This window comes from Lonchura striata, chromosome 2, assembly GCF_050655825.1.
Source record: "Lonchura striata isolate lonStrDom1 chromosome 2, ASM5065582v1, whole genome shotgun sequence".
Taxonomy (NCBI): domain Eukaryota; kingdom Metazoa; phylum Chordata; class Aves; order Passeriformes; family Estrildidae; genus Lonchura; species Lonchura striata.
In genome coordinates this window covers 118096431-118116968 of record NC_140704.1, presented here as the reverse complement: position 1 = coordinate 118116968, position 20538 = coordinate 118096431, and the positions used below count along the sequence as shown (strand labels likewise).

The following is a 20538-nucleotide window of genomic DNA, read 5'->3' as shown; positions in this document are numbered from 1 at the left end:
TAACATGAACTTCAGCATTTGTCTTCAGGGAAGACAAATATGGCTTTACCAAAACTGAGTAGCCTTATCCACAATATTTAATCCCTTAAAAATAAAGATTTAAACTCTCCAACTTTTCTTATGAGTAAGTATTTCAAGTGGCTGAAATATAATACTCACTTTCAATTCCCACTGAATTGATGAGGTTAGGGATAGTTAGGAGCTGAGCTCCTTCTAATCACACATACCATACCATGTCTCTGCTTTGGCTATCAGTCTAGGCTGATTTGGAAGCTTACATCCTTGGAGAAGCTCTCATTTTCTTGGCAGCCAACACCAACAGAAAAAAATAACTTACTAGTTACAAGACACTGGTGGATTTTTCTCTAAACTTCAACTATTCCAACATAAATTTTCTGTAACAGATATTTGTTTTAGAGTCTTTTAAAAATTGTTTCAATTCTCAAATTTGTTTTCAAAAAAGAGCCAGAGTAAATACAAGCAATTTTTTTATTCCATGTTCAAAATACCTTGTGATCTTTTCAGCTGAAAATTTTACTCCCTCTGTCTAGACCTCTACAACGGGCACAAGATTTTATGTCAAAGACATGCATTTTTTTGTAAATCTACCCATGTTTCTGCAGCACATTCAGCACCTAAACTCCCTCCAATTTCTGCTTATACTGACAATGCATCAAGGAAATGCATGTCTGGCAGCAGTATTGAACCTTGACTGATCTATGTCTATGAGCTACAAGAGTCACTCCTGGACAGTGAATGAAAGACCCTCCTGGTACACCAAAGAAAACTATGGAGGGTAGTGGTGACAGCCTGGAGAGAGACCAGGAGTCAGACTGAGGGGCAGACAGTAGAAATCGGGAAAAGGTGGCATAGTTGAAGAGTGGCATGGGCAGAAAAGAGGTATTAAAATTTGAATGTAAATTTGTATATAAAAGCATTGATATAGTCACTTTATTAGCTGTCATTGTTCCTAGCATTAGCTGCATAAGGATTGGTATTTCCCCCATAAGACTGAGATATTGATAGACACATGCTTAATCACAGAGTGTTGTGAACTGGACTTTGTAGATTTCCTTATTCCTACCAAATCCACAGTGACTAGACAGGTTCTAAAAGTGAAAAATACCTTGCAGAACTTATAAGTATACCTTTCCTTTAGTGAAAGTTTCATCTCCTTTTCTAATTAACTTTCTTCTGCCAGTATCTCCCAAGGAGCCTTGCAGCATGACATACACATCTGCATCTGTTCCTGACCCAGGGATAGCTCCCGTGGTGATGTAGAGAACATAGATTTTCACTGTGGGGAAAAAGAGAGCAAAGGTTTACCAAACCTAAACCAGTTGAAACATATGTTATTTAATACATTATTTCTATTACATTTTCAATTTTCATCCTGTCTGGAGTGATTAGAGGACCAAAATATAGTGTAATGCTTGGAAAAGCATATAGATGCATTGTAATTAGAATTTAGGAGCAACTATTATAATGAATAATAAGCTAAATAATTTGAGTGGGCCTGAAACCCAGGCAGAAGAAAAAAAAAATTAAAAATAAACACATAACAAGTTGATATAAAAACATGTAAATAATACTCTTATCACCTCTTGCATGCATTTAAATACATGACACTCCAATGAAAAAATTTCTAGGCTATGGATGATACTAAATCACTCAACAAGTAAATCTATGCTTAGAGCCTCATGGAGTTCAAAGAAAGCTTTTTTCCTCTGTCAGGAGGAAAGCAACTCTTGTATTTCTTCTGGATCATGGTCCAGTCAGTGGCTGTTCACTCTGCACTGTACCAGTTGGAGTTACTGGCCTCAGGAGAGGCAATTACATGTGAGAGAACACACAGTGTGAACACACAACCCTTCAGCTGAATACTCCTTGAAAAGCTGCTTATGTAAAATTCCTCTTTGTACTCCCAGAGAAATGCATAACGCAATGGTGATATGGCCCCTAAAATAAGAAAGAAATCACATCCCCAAAACATTCAATTGAAAAGCAGAAAAAAATGTGGGGAGAAGTAAAGAAAAAGTACCTTTTCTCATGTTAAATGCTCCTCAGAAAAAGGAGCAGCATTTTAAAAGATTTAAATATCTGTGTTCTTCCATAAATAAATAAATCTAAGAAGTATTTAAAAGCAAAGAATTTTACCAGTGAGTTTCCCATCGATATTTTCTCAAATTCATATTCAAGAAGCTTCTGCCTAAGTGCTTTGTAACTTTGAAAAGCAGCTTTGAAAGCACAGCAAAAGAGGCAAGAATGTACAGATTACTTCTGTGCTTGATCTAAACCCTTAACTCCTGGAGTGGCCTAAGATATTATCATGGTAGACTATTCATTTAGGATAAGAGTTCTTCCATTCTTCTCTAACTTTGGTTATAGAACCTCATAAAAAACACAGAACTAAACATATTCAGTCTTGAGGGGACCAAGGCACAACTCTGATGGAGTTGGATGACATGCAACTGCTGGGTCACAGAAAGAATGTCTGCAATTCTACACAAACAGTAAGAGAGCTGTTTGGGCTGGCAGGGGCATGGATCTCCTTCTTGCTTGAAATTACAGTACAAGAGTTATCTCCTCTGTATTTCCCTTGCTCAGTCTGTGAAGGAACCCAATTATATCACTGAGTAAAAGCTAAACTCTGAGAACTGTTCAAAACCCTTTTAATAGTTTCAGTGCCATATGCTTGCTCTTTTATGTGTCACAAACTGATACCAATCAGACTTGAGTGCACAATGCTCAGTTTTAGGATCTAAGATACTGGCTTTAAACATTGGACTGGACTGGACCTAGCCATGCATCATCAGGAAGAAATTAACAGAAAATATCTGCAAAATCCTTTGCAGGTACTGCTCTGAAAATTGGACATCATCACTGACCAAATCTCTCCACGTGTTTCCAATTTATGACAAACCTGCTGGAAAAAGAGACCCAGCTGTAAGAACTGGAAGTTCAGTCACTCTTCCTCCTTCTTCATCAGCAAAGTTATGACAAAAAGGGAATTCTAGAACATTTTTAGTTTCTCTGTGTTGAAGTTTTACCTTAGCAAAGAAATAAAAAGAAATAATTTCAGCATATGTTGTGCCCTAATGCAAACTATAGCTAAATACAAACTATTAAATAGCTATGACACATAATTTCAAAATTTTAAACTAAGATGAAATAATTTTTCTAAAATGTTTTTTAAAACAGCCTTTTAAATGAGAAGGAATAAATATCTTTCCCAATTAAAGGTAATTAAAATGTTGTCAACATTTTTGCTGCAGAGACTGCAGTGAAGGAAAAAAACCTGAAATTGTTCAAAAAGTTTCCTTTATGTAACCTATTCATCCAGCATATGGAAGAAAAAGAAGTGTTGATATGGGCACATTTCAGCTTGTAAGAAATGTCAATATGCCACAATATTTTTCAGTGCAGAATGTTTTCTTATTCTAAGTAACAGGAGAAAGAAAAAGGAATGTTTCTGGGAAAAACTGAAATATAGAAATTAAGAACACTTTCTGACATATATATATATCAGCACATATGTATCACTTGAATATATAGAGTTTGATACTAATTTCAATCTCTATGAAATTGTGTATAAACTAAGAAAATGGTGATCCTACTAAGAAGCTTCTTCTTTCTTTAAGAAAATATGTTTTAATAATGAGATATCTTAACACTATGGTACTACCAGCTACACTGAGATAAATTCCTATTTTCTAAACCATTTAAACCTAGAACAGACAACATATTTAAAAATACTTTGTAGAAAGTAACCCTGGTTTAAAAATTGCCCATATAATTCACCCATTTCAATTTTTCATGAACTAACTTACTAAAATGTCCAAACCTTTAAGCTAGTAAGCAAAACCAACTTTGGTCACGAATTGTCACTGGGAGATGGGAGCATTATTTTGTCTTCGAAAGACTCAGTATTTTTCATTATGACAGACACACTGAAAGGAGTTTTTTAAATGCACTGTGAAGTATAATGCTAGAACAATTTTCCTTTCATAATAATATCTACATTCCTGAACAGTTTATTGAAACTCAGATTTTATTTACTGTGTTTTATTTCTTCAAGAAATTAAAGAAGCAAGAATGAAGATATTAGCTATTACATGCTGCAGAAATAAGGCATACCTTAATTAATTTTTTTCTAAGCATTATTTTCTAATTTCCTCAAAAAATAAGGATTATTATTTTGAGTTATGGCTATAACAATGAAGTCTGAATCTAAATGTGGAATTCAACCAACTACACCTGCATTTACTTTTGATAGAATGCAGAAATCACAGACTTTCTGGAGATGTAATCTTGTAAAATCAAAACAAAATAGCATAGAAATGACCATGGTGATTCTAACCAGCAGTGTAAATACACTGCTAAGCTGTCTTTAATAACAGATATTATCTACAACCACTTATACCAACCTAGTTATTTTATACAAGGATTCAGACAGTCCTGCTATAAAAATTATGGAATAAAAGGAAATGTCTCCCTTAAACCCAAATAATTGACATGTATCCCAAAGCAGGGAAATTTATAATTTCTTTCTCTACCTCTTCCTACTTAAGTGTGCATCTTTTCCTTTATTTATGTAAATGATGCTGACTTCTCTTAAACTGAGCTTTGAGTGATTGTTCTGAGCTAATGAAGTAAAGCAGACTAATACATGTCACTGTTTTCAGCTGCCAGTTTCTGTTCTGAAATTTTTCCTGTGATTTACTGTCTTCTACAATACTCCAGAAGCAGTCTTAATTTTGATAGATTTGTTGCATGACTTTTTCATCTGGCTATGAAGATGAAATTAACAACCTGCCTACCATTTAAATGTCAGGGAGTTCAACTCAGTAATACCATGTATTGGGAAGAAAAATTATTTTTTCTCCAGTTTTTAATAAGAATAAAATAGAAACATTAATGGACAAAAGCATGTCTGCAATTTTAAAGAAGATTAATCTTTCCTTTATAATTGTTTTTATTTTTCCAGCATAAGAAGATAAAGACATTTCTTCGTATAGTGAAATGCCACAGCAGTTTCAGTGTGATGTCAGGTTTTAGCTGGATATCAGAAGAAAGATTGTCACTTTTGCTATTCACTTCTTTTTTTCACATGCCAACATAAAAGGCAGATAGTTTCATCAAAATGCATTTCTAGTGTCTGCCTTAATTATTCACCATGGATCACTGACTCTACAACATGTAACAGCCAATTTGAAGTTATGTAAATACTGCAATGTATGCCAGTGAGTACAGTTCTGAAAAGACATCACTTGATATGCTAGAGATGATGGCACATCTGTATATATGGCTCTCCAGAAATCCACCCAATTTCATAAGATTTTTGTTATCCATAGCTATCCTAGTGTTTTGAACAGTCTCTGAAGTTAGCACTCTACAACTGTTGCAGCTTCTGTAAATTAAAAATTTAGCAATCTCAGACAGGAATGAAAACTGGAAGAAATAACAATAGAATATAGAAAGAAAAAAAATATATATATATAATTGAGACAAAACAAATAATTACTTTAGGTTTTAATTTTTACCTCACGGCAATGCCAAGTCTCTCCTTCTCCAGCTTCTTCAATTTCAAGGCGAACTTTGAATATAGTATTAAATTTCTTACTTAGTTCAATAGAAGTCTCATAAATCTGCTCTTTTTTAAGGGATCCTTTGGGGAGTATGACTGAAGTACAAGTTCCTTTTTCACCACATACTGTTAGACACATTATAGGGTTCACGGAACTTGAAGAAATATCACTAGTTGTGACATGGATATCCCAAGTCCCTGTTGAAATAAAACAGCAGACAAAAAAATTAATGGGTTTGCTGAATATCCAAAATAATACAGCAATTTGTAGCAGGCTGAGGAGTGAGGGACTAGCAACCCATTCCTACCTTTGTACTGAGCTCAAGTACTGGCACATAACATGTTCACTCACTGTTATCGATTTAGTGAAAAGCAAATTTGGACATCAGTGCTTTCATAGAGGTAGCTGATACTTTAGAGATGTGCCAGTCCAAGAACAAAGTGCAGATGAGACTGCCCAGTTCAACATCAGAGACTTGTGAAGAGCCATGACAATCTGTTAATTTCTTCCCCTGCCCCTTATAAATATCCCCTGATGAGTTCAAATATTTTTTTGCACTAGTCACCATTCAAAACCAGCATATTTTTTACAAGATAATATTGGTTATCAGGTTTGCCTTTGGTCAGAGAATATTTTCATTTTAACTTTTTGGGGATTTACTTAAATGAACATGTTAAAATATGCTGCATACATACTATAGGAATATGGTGGTGAGATCAACTGGTTCAGCTCTTGAAAAGGAATATTATTATCACACCTCACCATAATTATCATGACAGCAAAGTACAAAACTTTATCCATTTCTTCTATGAAAAAGTAATGTTTGCTGAGAGATTAAAAATAGTCCTATATAGCATCACACAGATTTGTCTACTTTAGGGACTCAGGAAACACTCCAGGAGAATTTTTCCTAGGTCTTTTTGAAGCATTTAGTCACTTAAGCACTGGAGATGAATTGACAGATCCCTGAAGTCTCAGAATGTCAGGTAGACTCCTAAGTAACTTCTGCAACTTTGTATGGAACAGATATTTGGTTAAAACTTCAATCAACAGGACAGTTTTGAAGATCAAGAACTCCATCAAAAAAAGTCACTGATTTAACTAGCTTTAATATTTTAATTCATGCTAATAGAATGTATGAAAAATTCAGGGTTACCAAAGTCATGGTTCCAATTTTAAAAAAATTGTGAAAATCAGAATTTTTGTTCACCTGGGCTGCTGCAGAATTGAACAGAATTTTTTTAATAACATGACTTAGTTCAGTATTGATCTGATAATATCAATTAGTTATTTTGTAAAACAGGTTGTTTTACTCTGAGTAATGGAATCAAAGACTCCTGGAGTTTATGTTCATAAACTCCAGCTTCCTACCTCAGCTTCAGAATGTTCAGTCACCTCAGCTTCCTAACTGCAACAGGAAAGTATTTGTCTCCTACTATAACTAATGTGAATAAAGGTTTATTGCTTTAGGTCAGGTGAGGATCTGTACCATAAATCCAGCACTTGTTGACATAAAAATTTAGTACTCACCATCTGTAAAATCATCTAAAATAACTTCAATGTTATGACTTCATGAATAATCCTAAATCTATTTTCATGCCTATGAACATTAAATGTAAATTAAACCAATGATAGTTGTGAAAAAATGGAAGTCAAATGAAAATTTATCACATCTCATGTGAGATAATCTAGGATATTTTACCCCTTTAGTACTGAAATACTTGGCCTTAAACTATCAATATATAGCTGCCCAGGAATGGAAGGACTATGTCTGCTGGATAGTACAGCACCATATGCTGCTATAACATATGAATTAAATTGTATAATTTCTGATAAATTTGTTAAAATTCAATTTAAAAACAGCTTCCTTCCTTCTCCTTAGTTAAGTATAAAACAGTGTATTGGGTTTGCGTGGCCACATTTTGGTAGCAGGGGGGCTTCAGTGATGGCTTCTGTGAGAAGCCATTAGAAGACCTTCCCTGTGCAGCAGAGCCAATGCCTGCTTGCTCCAAGACAGACCCACCCCTGGCCAAGGCTGAGCCATCAGTGATGGTGAGAGCGCCTCTGGGATAAGGAATTTAAGAAAGTGAGGCAGAAGAACTTGCATAATTGTAGCTGGAGAAGAGTGAAAAAATGCAAGAGAGACAATTCTGCAGTTCTTCAGGTCAGTGCAGATGGAGGGTGAGCAGAGATTCCCCTGCAGCCCATGGTGAAGACCATAATGAGGCAGCTGTGTCCCTATGGCCCATGGAGGTCCACAGTGGAGGATTCACCCACAGCCCATGGGGGATCCCATGATGTCCAAAGAGGATGTTACCTCATGGGAGCCTGCACTGGAGCAGACTCCCAGCAGGACCTTATGGCCTCATGAAGAGAGCCTGTGCTGGAGCAGGTTTACTCCTGAAGGACTACATCCTATGGAAGGAGCCCATGCTGGAGCAGGTCTGGAAGAACTGCAGCACATTGGAAGGCCTCACTTTGGAGAAGTTTGAGGAGGACTATCTCTTGTCACTCCATGCTGGAGTGGAAGAGGAAGGAGTAATAGAGACAATGTGATACATTTACTGCAAGCTTAATTTCCTGTCCTGCTATACAACTGGATGGGAGGAGGTAGAGAAAATTGGGAGTAAACTTTAGCCCAGGAAGAAAGATGAAAGGTATTTTTAGATTTGGGTTTAGTTCTCATTATCCTACTCTAATTAAGCTAATTTCCCCTAGTCAAGTTTGTTTGGTCCACAGCAGTAACAGCTGAATGATCTGTCCATGTCTTTATCTTGACTCATGAGCCTTTTGTTGTGTTTTTTTTTCTCTCCTATCCAGCTGAGGAGGGGAAGGATAAACAACCTTGATGGGCACCTGGATCCATCCAGGGTCAACCCAACACAGAGTGCAATGCTAAAAATCTAATATTTCTTTGTTTCTTTCTCAGAAATCTTTTCATTCTCTTGGGAGGGCATTAGCGGACTGCTGAAAACCATTTATTTTTATGACAACTTTGTTAGCTTAAATAACTCTCCTCTCTCCTTGATGTGTAAGCCACCATTAATTTGATAGATCACTACTTCGTCCATTTTAAGCATTACATTAGCTATTCTGAATCTGTCACTTTTTTCCAATACTCTTTCACAATAAAGAGTTGCCATTTTTTCAGTCATCATATCTTCTTTACAACTATTCCAATTTGATCTAGTCCTTCTGGACAGGTGGCCACAATTACATACAGCATTGCTGGTGAAATATCATAGTTTCTCTGTAAAGCCAGTAATCCAATTAGATTTTCCCTGGTAATGCCTACATACACTGTGGGGTCACAGTAACCCCAGAGCCATGTCACATTACTGCCTCAAAGTTATCCTGTGATCTTATAACAAACCCAGATATTTTTCACGGTCCTCTTGCTGATGAATTTGTGTAGCAGAAATCATTACAAAACATGGCAATACAGATCAAAACTGGTTTTTGGACCCTTAGTTACTACTTGGTTCCTAATTCTTAAAAAACCCCAAAACAATTGAAATTAGGACCATGTATCAGAATTGAGAGCTCAAATAGCTAGTTGAGTTTACACCTAATTGTATACAAGCTGCTTGCCACAGAATTCTGTTCAATTCCTGTCCTTCAGTTCCCAACCTTTGCATGTCCTGATAGCACTCCCAGCTTTGTAGCAACAAAAGATCTCATTAACATATTCCTTGTCTCTTCTCCAGCTCTTTACAATTCTTCTTTTTACTACTACTTTTCACTTTCTTGTGATTACCTAATAATTTGTCATAAAAAAAATAAAATTCAATACAGGAATTTGGACAGATTCAATGTCATTACATTTGTCTTACTGCAAAACATTTCTGTCGTATCTTCTTGTTTTACAGTCTAGCTTTAGTAAAGCCATGGTGCATTCCTTCTCATTTCCTATTTGCCTCTATTGTCTCAACTATTAATTTCTTCAAAAGTGTGTTATAATGATTTTCATTTTAACAATTACTAGGTAAATTGTCACCTACGTTATGCTTTCTATTCTTTAGGTGGAGGCATTATGTTTGCTGATGTTAAGTCTTCATAAAATTGTTTTAAATCCTTGTTATTAGATATGCCACTGGACTAACAACTACCTTGATTGTCACTGCTTGAGTAAATGGAACTAAAAGTTCAATTTATGTTTCAAATATTCTGATTTCCAGTAAGCTCATCCCATTAGTAACTGTGCTTTTTGCTTCCCTGGCCAACATTATGATTCCTTAATGAGAAGAGAGACAAGGTATTCCATTTGTTTAAGGGCTATACCTACATGATCTTCAGTCTGCACTCTATTGTTCCTAAATAGTTACTCACCTTTGAAGGTTCTTTTAATGAGTAAAGGGTTGAAGAACCATTACTGTTTGACTTACTTTACAAAATCTGTTTTAGCTTGAAATTTAGTAAGTTCCATGGTATCCATCTGACCCCTAGGTGTTGGAACTCAAAATGTCTCTCAGACATTTTTAGAGATTCCAGGCCTTGGTCAGAAGCATTTTAGACCCTGGCAGGCAGCTGGAAACAGCTGTGATTTTGAGTTTGAGCCATGGAATGAGTTACCAACTTTGGAGGTGGAAAAAGCAGTCACAAAGGGTTAGATAGTATAGTAAAAGTAGTTACAAAACAGAGGGAAAATTTTTTTAGTATTGTACAGGGGAGTTTTAGCACTTGTACAGGGGGGGTTTTACTTTGTACATGGGAGTCAGAAGTTCTAAGATGGAGGAAAGTGGGCTGATCCTGTTCTTCCTTCTTCTCTTTCCTTGCCTCCATGTTCTTGGTGATGTTGGCACTCACAGATTGGTTTAGAGTAGAAAAGCACTTTTTAATATAGGTAGTAGGTATTGGGGGAAAACTATAAACATGTAATACGTAATATATCATATAAAAGATAGCAGCAGCCCTGGGCAGGGGAAGAGAAGAAGACAGCAGACAGAGAGGATGTCAGGGTGTGTGTGTGTCTCTGCCTGGGCTGCTGACCAAACAGCCGCAGCCCGAGAAGACAATCTTTTAGATAACTCGCAATAAACTGCCTTGAGACCGAACAACAAGAGGCTGCGGAGTTTTTCTTTGGAAGTGCGGGTTGGAGGAGGAATTTCACCACCACACGAGACCCCAGACCAAGCCCGGGGTTCTCACACCTAGGGTATATTGCTCTTTGCTGATTTGTCTTTTATTTATCCATTCTTCTAGGCTCTCTGCTTACTTGTCATATTATTTCTGGATTTATTATGCACCCAGACTAAAAATTATTTTCAATAGATACAGCACTGAGTATTAATAACCATAGACATGAAATTATTATCATATCTGTACTCAGATTTTTGAGGACTATGTCTGTGTGTGGGAAACCAAGGAAAGCAATTGTTTTTACACAACCATATTCAGACATTAATCAAGGTACATAAACAAGGATGCAAGGTTTCTCTCACTTTTCATATTATCAGTGAAGAAAGATGTGACAGATTTTGACCAATCTTGTGCTTCTTTGAATTACCCTCAGGGATCATCTACCTTGCTCTATGGACTATGTAGGACACCTATGGAATCTACTTAATAGAGACCTAGAATACTTGCAGTGGTGAAATACAGCTATTTCTTGTTCTGAAATTGTCACTACTCTAGCTGCTCATACTATGCTTATATTTCCATGATTTTCTGTTATTCTGTAGTATCAGTAACATTATTTCTGTTTTCCTAGATGATATGCGATATTCATGTGTGGACTAACTACAGATGACTAAATATGAGGATATAATCTATTAGTTTTATCTGCAACTATGTATAGTATAAAATTCCCTGAACATAAAAGGAAATATTCAGGATCATGGAAATTAATAAAGATCGGTTTACAAAATGGCTGATACAGAATGCCAATTCACTCCTCCAGATTAGTTAAACTTTACATAGCTTGGTCTATCAGTTCTGATTCAGTTTTCATAAATGGACCCAAACCAGCATTTTACACCTCTTCAAGAAAGACACATGAGAGAGCTAAAAAATACAGTATCCTGGCAAAGCATGTTTTCAGTGTCTAAGTTGTTTCTGAATTTTGGTTGTTTGTTAATTAAACAGTTTGGATAGAATATTGACTTCAGGTCAACTAGCTGTTTGCAAGAACTTGTGCCATTGATATAAGTAAAAAAGAAAACTGCAAATAAAATCAAATGCTTTCTGCAAATATATGAACATAAGGGAAAATCGCATTTTGCTAAAAGAGTTTTTGTATCTCTTGTGATTCCATCGCTGTTGCAGGAGCCTTCTGCTCTGCATTGAATGCCATATGGAACAACCTACTTCTTTCTGCTTCAGCTTTTTTCTAACCTCAACTAAAATCATAGTACCTTCATTGTCTCTGTCACTTAATATCTCCCTTATGCTCTAGATTTTCTTCCCTGAGCATTTTAATTGTATTTACCATCTCAGGAAATTGTTTGTAGAGACAATTTGTGTGAGAGAGGCAATTCACATTCAAGCTATACTGTTTCTGTAGTTTGGTTTCAACCTTAAAAATAATAAAAAAATTATTATGGATTACAATTAAAACCAAAGCTGGAAGGAGTTTTGAGGATTTTGGACCTTACCATAAATCTTTCCTGTCAATACTCCATTCCTGACTTTTCCAAGAAGCTTCAATGTTCGTTCCATCTGTGCATCACCAACTCCACTGTCTAACCATTGCTGGCAAAGAAATACATATTGTTCTTCAGTCTTGCCCGATTCATGGATGACAACTTGGTCAAGGTACCATCCAGCTCCATAACCCACATTATGGTGCTCAACAAGCACTTTGCTTAACTGTCCAAGGTTTATTGCTCTAATTTCAGAGATACAAACCTGAGAAGATAGAGGCAAAAAGAATGGTAAACTGATTAGACCATGTATCTTCTGTCTTTGAGAAGTTTGCATTTAGAAAGACAAATTCCTTTCAATGATGAAGTATCTTTCTCTGAGAATATGGAAAAGTGTTATAGGTTGACATTCATATTTGGACAACCTGTTCAGAAACTATGTGGATCCTTGAATATATACATCTTTTCTTCAATATGATCACTGCAGTTCAGGTTTTCTAACAAAAACCTCCCCTTGTTTTGGGTAGAAACAAACCTTTGATCAAAAAATCTAGAGAAAGCTCATGAAAATTGAAGTTCAAGTAATCCTTCATAAAGGAAACAAAGAGAGTTCTTCAAGTTACAAGGATAAACCTGATAACTTAAATCTCTGTTTAGATAAGGCATTTTATTTTAAAACATTTTCAAGTATTTTACATTCTAAGACATCCTATTATTCAAATAGGAAATGTTCTATTATTCAACTCTGAACAGAAGTACTGTGGATGACTATGCAAACAAAGGAAGATACTGACATTAGAAACTATAACTAAGGCTGTACACGCATACAGGCAAGAATTGATGTGCTCCTCGGATGTAAATAGACATCTGTTTAAATATTGCTACGGCTACCAGTAAACAAAAGCTAAATGGCAGCTGCACTAGTGCATGTTGGGATGAATAAATTATGTGAGTGAGAGAATGAATGTGTTCTGTGCAAGATAATATAAGTGGGTGGGTAGATACATGGCCATGTGTGTGGGTGACATTAAAAAAACCCCAGATGGATAGTAGAAACAGACGCTATAATTTTTATTTGTTGCCAGCCAATTTGCCACCAGGCAGGAAAAAGGATGAGGACCAGAAAGCAATGAAGGAAGAAATGATTTTTAGAACGAATTATGTCATCTTGTCCATTTTCCTGTCTGTATCAGATATCAGACTATTCTCCACAATGTGATCAGAAAAAGAATACATCCAAGTTATTATTCCTATCACTGCCTTAGGACTTCCAGCATTCATACCTTGTTATATCCACGATATCCTCAAACAGTTACCATGGCAAGATATACCCCTGCATGTAAGTATATGTAGCCCAAAATAAGATCTAGCTGGGAGGAACATCTTGCAAATAACTTTTTGGGAGTACTCATTGCTTTTTAATTTTATTCTTTGTAGTTCCAATCCAAATATAATTTTCCTGTCAGTCTACATGACCTTTGACTTACAGGAAATATTCTGTATTGCTAACACTCATGTTCCTTCACAGCTAACTCTAATTGAGAAAGGGACCTATCATTAGTTTCATTCTTTGTGATAATAATTAACATTCATTAGACAACAGTGGTCATAATCACCCATTGTTATCAATGAATTCTCATAATAATACATTAAATTGCCTACTCCCTCAGCATTAGTAAGAATGTACTTTTGGTTGATGTTATTACATTTCTTTTTTTCCTTCAGTATAAAGATATTTGGAACTGTATTAAACACACTACTGGAAGTACAATTAATGAAAGCCAAAAGGATTTTGTTTAAACTGTTTTGCAAACCCATTTTAATCTGTTTTCTTACACTTGGTTGAAATTTTCTGTCTTCCTAGATTTTCCTTATATTCATGTTCTTTTTCAATCAAGAGAGATTTTTTTTTTTTATATATATCAAGTTTCCTTAACTTTTTTTCTTTGCCTCTACATTCCACATTTTTCAGGGATATTGCTGACAAAATCTTGTCTCTCAAGACAGCTTGCCTTTTACATTCCGTCCTTTCACCTTCTAGTCTTAGAATCTCTCACTAAACTAAAAAATTCCAACGTTTTTATTGATGTACTTCTATGTAAAAGGAATGTAAGACTGGTAGTAGTATTTTAAATTGCAAATCCATCTTGCCCATCTAGTATAGTGTTGCCAACAGCTACCACTAACAGATTTCTATGGAAGAGCTGAAAAACAGGGCAAATATATAGGGATGCTTCTTGAATATAAAGTCTCTCAGCCTTTTCCAATTTGTGGTTCAGAGATTGCTTGAGCCAGAGATTACATCTTTGCATTTAACAGTCTCAGTGGAAAATTGTCTTCCATGACAATGTGCAATGGCTTTTTGCACCAATATGTCTTTACCATCTGCAACATCTTGTGTCAGAAAGTAAAATGTATTAATTACACATTGAGCAAAAAGCCACCTCCTTTTGTTTTGAATCTGCCACCTGCACATTATATTGAATGCTCCTGAGCTCCTTTATTTCACAAAGAAATAGAAATGTTTCTTTTCTGTATGCCATTTTATATTTTTTTATCTCACTCACCTTTCCTCTTATCATCATCTCCTTTCCAGACTAAACCATATGTGTTCACTTCACTGTTCTTTGTATGGAAGATATTTCATACCACTTGACATTCTTCTTGCACTTTTTAAGACAAGTGAATCAACAAAACACAGTGTCTATTATGCATCTGTACTAGTGAACACATTTGGAGGCATGACTGTGTTTCATGCCTTGAAGTGGCTGGATTTTTTGGGTTTGTTTTTGTTTTTTAATAATTTCTAATAATTTTTTGTTTGATTTTCCTTTTGTTTTACTTCTACTGAGATGATATCCTACTACTTTCATATTTCAGAGCCCATCATTTTGCATGCAAATTTAAGGGGTTATTCCTCCTCACAGCTACTGCTTTTCATTTAGCTACAGAGAATTTAATCTGCCATTTTATTACCCATTCACTGTGTATGAGGTTCTTCTGCAGACTCTGCCACCAGTTTTAATATTTATTACCTTAAATAGCTCATTATGGTCAGAGCATTTTGCCATCCCACTGCTCAACTCTTTCCCAGGAACCTATCGAACAATGAAGAATGTGAACACACAAAATACCTAAGCTGATGAACACTTTCATTGTCTGCAGCACAAAAATTGCTCCCTGAAAACAAAGGATCTGTTTGGGAAGACACTCAGCACTCTGCAGCTCAGTGTAATGGCTGTGAATTCTTTATCACTAACAGCTGTATCACTGACTCTGTATTAACAACCAGTATGAAATGCCACGTGAATTATTTCTTTTTAGACTTCTTTTCCAGATTATGTCACTGACCATGTGCCTTTACATTTTTGATTAACCTTCTAGTTGTCCATAAATATTTGCCCTCAGAAATACCAAAGATTAACCTGTATTTTTAATAATATTATCCAGACAATCAACATCATAAAGTTCTTCCTATATTGTTATAGCACAGGTTGGACTAAGACAGCAGGATTCTGAAAAAAATGGCATCTGAAAAAAAAGGAAGTATTATCGAAGAGTCAGAACAACATAGAGAAAAGACTAAGTAGGAAGATTAAAGAGACATTCTTCTTTGCACAGAACAATGCAGCAATACAAGTGCACAGAGGGTAGAGGTCTATAAAGCAAGAGAGAAGCAAAGAGAAGATGACATGGAAGAAAACATTCACCATGTCTTCCAAAGGAAGATGTGGAATGAGATTTAAATAATATGTGAAAGTTTAGTTTTACTCAGGTAGCAGATCAAGTGCAATTAAATTGATACAACACTGTGGACACTTATCATGTCTATAGAAGAATTTATACAAATTAATGGAAGAAAAAGTATCAATGACTAGAGTATGACTGGAACAAAATGATGTGGCTGGTTTCTAAGTTTCTAAGCTCAAGAAGACATAATAAATCTAGTGAAGGAAGAGTTAAGTGCAAGGCTAGGAAAGCAGTAGAACAGTTTGCCTAGGAAAGTTATGGCATCTCAGGCATAAAAGAGCATAAGAAACAGTATGAAAGCAGAGGATTCTGCTTCATTGTACAGGATTAATTGATCTAGTGCTCTCAGTTCAGGATATGGGTGAGCATGCTGTGCAGATATAATCATTAATATGGTAATAAGCAAAGGTTAACCAGAAAATCTCATAGGATTTATCTTGAGCAGACAGTTATGTTTACAACCAGGTTTACCTGTTTGCAATTTAACAGATTAATTAACATATAGTAGCTAATACATTTAAAATCTTTCATCTGGGTGATTAAAAAAAAATTAATGGAGCAGTCACAGAAAATAGACCTGATATTTCTATACTAGCTTCACAAATGGATGAAAATTAGGCCATAGAATTTAATATATAATTGGATTGAGTTCCAGATTCTAAGAACATTTACTGAGAGTTTGTGGATTTTAAATTTATTTGTACTCAAACTATTCTTAAACTGGAATCTCAATTCAGGTAAAATGCTTATACTTAGCAAGTAGCACATTCGTTCCACAGGTTACCAGAGTGTAACATCCATGGTGGTATTTCATAATTGGAAAGAAATATGGAATTAGAAAATAATAAAATTAAATAAATAAAAAAAACATGTAAGGAAAACGACTCAGTACCAACCTGCCCTCTTTCAAAATGTGAGTGCCCTAGTCTCCTTTTGCAGGAATCTCCCCTCTCTCCAAATACTGTGATAAATACATTTGCATCTGTTTCTGATGCAGGCAGTGTTCCTGTATGGACATTGATGATGTAAAGGACTTCTGCCATGAAAAATCAGTAACACAAAATATTACCAAATGAGATAATTAGCAATGTAATTATAAAACATTATAAACCAATATATTTTAGGTACAAGATTAATTTCAAGACCAAGGAATTAAGTTATAGAAATTGACATCAATTTTCTGAGTTTCATATAGATTGCTAGCTATCTCACAGCACACACTACAGCATTAGGGATGAAATGTCTTTTATGAATCAATGCAAGAATCCATGCTTGCATTACAGAAGAAGAAAATATCCTACTTCTGGATTCTGGAATCACCTGAAAGACTCAGACTGATTTTAAAAAAGAAAAAAAAACAGGAGTTCTTGTAGGAATTATTGGTCTTAAATTGAGTTAGGATTTAACGACTCTAACATTTTACCAAGGAAAAAAAACAGACATATATGATGAAAACCACTTTTTTTTCTGGATCAACTGAACTGTGTTTCAATCTCATATTTTGAGAATTATGGCCAACATGATTTAATATGTTCAGCAGATATGGCTCAGCTATTTATACAAATATGCATTGTTATTATTCTTCACAACAAAGGATGACTTGCCATGACTTTTCTCTCATGAGTTATATTATGAGTATATATATGAGTTATAATATGAGTACATATTCCTTGAGGCAGTATGACAGAGGATTTTTAATGGGTTCTGTGAAGAATTAAATGCTATAACAGACTCTTAAGATATATTTCTATTTGCAGTCTAGCCTCCAGTTAGATATTACATGCAAAAAGTTTTAAATATTTTAACCAAGACTTCTGTTCATAGTGTAATGAATGAGAATTATTTTCTACATATTTCATAAAATATAATCTGAACAAAGGAAGATGTTATCATATTTTAAATACAATGATGAAATGAAATATGGCTTCAGAGGCAGAAATGGGGCTTGAAGAATAACTCAAAAGCCCCTGCATTTTCTCTTTGTAATTCATGCCATTATGACTTTGCTCCAGCTTTTTTTTAATCTGTGAATTAGTCCCTCATTAAGTGCAAATCAGTCATTTTCTGAAAACTGTCATTCAAATATACTAACTGGGCTTTGTGCGTTTTTCAGACTTTCAAATTGGTACTTAGTCTAGTGAAAACAATACATGTCAGTTGCTTTAAGGCAGAAGAAAATGCTTTAACTAGATACCTGTGCACAGCACTTACAGGATGGCCAGGGTATCGGACCAAGCCAGCATAGGTTTAGGAGGGTTAGGTCATGTTTGACCAACCTGGTCTCTTTTTATGACCAGATGACACACCTGGTGGATGCAGGAAAGGCTGTTGCTGTTGTCTATTTGGACTCCAGCGGGCCTTTGACACTGTCTCCCACAGCACACTGCTGGAAAAGCTGCAGCCCATGGCTTGGACAGAAGCACTCTTCACTGGGTTAGGAACTGGCTGGATGGCCAGGCCCAGAGAGTGGTGGTGAACGGTGCTGCATCCAGCTGGGGCCAGTCACCAGTGGTGTCCTTCAGGGCTCTGTGCTGGGGCCATTCTGTTCAATATTTGTATTGATGACATGAATGAGGGGATTGACTCTTTCATTAGTAAATTTGCAGAGACCTGGAACAGTTGAATGGATGGGAAGAGTCCAATAAAATGAAGTGTAATAAATCCATGTGCTGAGTCCTGCATTTTGGCCACAACAACCCCTTGCATTGCTACAGGCTGGGGATGGTGTGGCTGGACAGTGCTCAGGCAGAAAGGGACCCGGGAGTACTGGTCAGCAGCCAACTGAACATGGGCCAGCAGTGTGCCCTGGTGACCAAGAAGGCCAAGGGTGTCCTGGCCTGTATCAGGAATAGTGTGGCCAGCAGGAGCAGGGAGGTCATTCTCCCCCTGTACTCAGCACTGGTGAGGCCACACCTTGAGTGCTGTGTCCAGTTCTGGCCCCTCAGTTTGCGAAGGACGTTAAATGCTTGAGTGTGTCCAGAGGAGGCAACGGGGCTGGTGAGGGGCTTGGAACACAAACCCTGTAAGGAATGGCTGAGGAAGCTGGGGTTGTTTATCCTGGAGAAAAGGAGACTCAGAGGTCACTCTCTACAACTTATCACTCTCTACAACTCCCTGAAAGGTGGTTGCAGTCAGGTGGGGGTTGGTCTCTTTCTCCAGGCAGCAGCTGACAGAATCAGAGGACAGTCTGAAGCTGTGCCAAGGGAAATATAGATTGGATATTAGGAAAAAGTTTTTATGGAAAGAGTGATAAAGTACTGGAATTGTCTGCCTAGGGAGGTGGTGGAGTCACCATCCTCGGATGTGTTTAAAAAAAGACTGGATGTGGCACTCAGTGCCATGGTTTAGTTGAGGTGTTAGGGCATGGGTTGGAGCTTTGATGATCTTGAAGATCTTTTCCACCCTAAAGATTCAGTGATTCTGTGATTCCAGTTTATTGAATGAATAGTTAAAAGTAATTTTGAGTGTTTTTAAAATATATATAAAATGCTTTGCAATCTTGTGCCTTGTGTTCATCATATTAGGCAATTTACAATTCTGTGTGTGTGCATGCATTTGCTCATGTATTTATTTTTCATTTCAATAGCATACCCCTGAGTGGTGGCTGGTCTGGTCTGACCGCAGCAAGCTCTGCCACAGTCTCAGATCCATCTTCTCCAAACAGATATGAGGTTTCAGTGTGAAAGCTCAACTCTTGTTTAGTGTCCAAGTCTTTTAGCTGAAGCTGCAGGCAGAATCAGAGAAAGAAATTAATTTAGTTGAATTATTTAATTTCCTATTTCCATCGCAATAGAAACTGACATTTCTTCCTTTTACTAACTCCTGCACACACTTTATAACAGATACCTGATTCTGAATAACAGTTAGAGCAGCTTCTTCAAGCTGCTAATTCTGTAGCCTGATGTTTATAGGTGTATTCTTCACTGTATATCGCCACAAGCATAGTACTCATTTATAAAGAACCAATGAGAGATACAGCTTAAATTGACCTGTATGTGTTTGCAATTTCAGAATGTCAAATGAATGAATGCGGTTACATCAATCTTAATAGCATATGACCATTTTGCAAAAACATTTGGTTTGCTGCTTTTTATTTTTTTAAATGAGTCTTGCTATATCTCAGGTAGGATTTTCAAAGTTGGCAGAAATTGGTGTCCAGTCTTTCAGGGCTACCTGTGGAAATAAATTATTTGAAGAATGAATTTCAATAGAATGGGCAAGCTTAGGTCCAGCTTCATTCTACTTGGCTTTAAATATTTATTGGAGAGGGAAGAAATTAGGTTCCAAGTGTATGGACTTAGAACATCCAAACCAGCTGAGGAAGCACAGCCTTAGGAGCTCACATATCTCCTCTGAGAGGGTCAAGGTGGAAATCAGATTCACAGGAAGTCAACTCAGATCATATCCTAGGTCAGGTTATAAAATACAGAGTAAAAATCTATTAAGTATATGCAGAAACATTTGTGGTAACTATTACATGAAATATTGAACTTCATAAATAGCCAATGTCTGCAAGTTTGCAGAAATAGTTTCTTCAGTCTTCAGGATCTCTTTGTATAGAAATAACATATTCAAGACTTTAAAACAAAAGGAAACAAAAAGAAACAAAAACTTAATTT

The 20538-nt window shown here is 36.1% G+C and overlaps 1 protein-coding gene across 12 annotated transcripts in view; it reads right to left on the bottom strand.

The window, feature by feature from the left end:
• Nucleotides 1–20538, bottom strand: part of RP1 (RP1 axonemal microtubule associated) — a 198606-nt gene that overhangs the window by 39546 nt on the left and 138522 nt on the right. For 10 of the 12 annotated variants that reach the window (XR_014952910.1, XR_014952905.1, XR_014952903.1 and 7 more), the window contains 7 exons: nucleotides 19511–19643; nucleotides 16816–16955; nucleotides 15205–15267; nucleotides 12182–12434; nucleotides 5544–5785; nucleotides 2924–3050; nucleotides 1149–1297 (listed from right to left, as the gene is read on the bottom strand). Coding sequence is in view for 4 of the 12 variants with exons in the window: in XM_085572110.1 (XP_085428236.1) it covers nucleotides 1149–1297; nucleotides 2924–3050; nucleotides 5544–5785; nucleotides 12182–12434; nucleotides 15205–15267; nucleotides 16816–16955; nucleotides 19511–19643 (1107 nt within the window). In the remaining 8 variants the exon portion in view is untranslated. The remainder of the gene's footprint in view (nucleotides 1–1148; nucleotides 1298–2923; nucleotides 3051–5543; nucleotides 5786–12181; nucleotides 12435–15204; nucleotides 15268–16815; nucleotides 16956–19510; nucleotides 19644–20538) is intronic. The other 2 variants (XR_014952909.1, XM_085572111.1) reach the window with 1 other exon arrangement.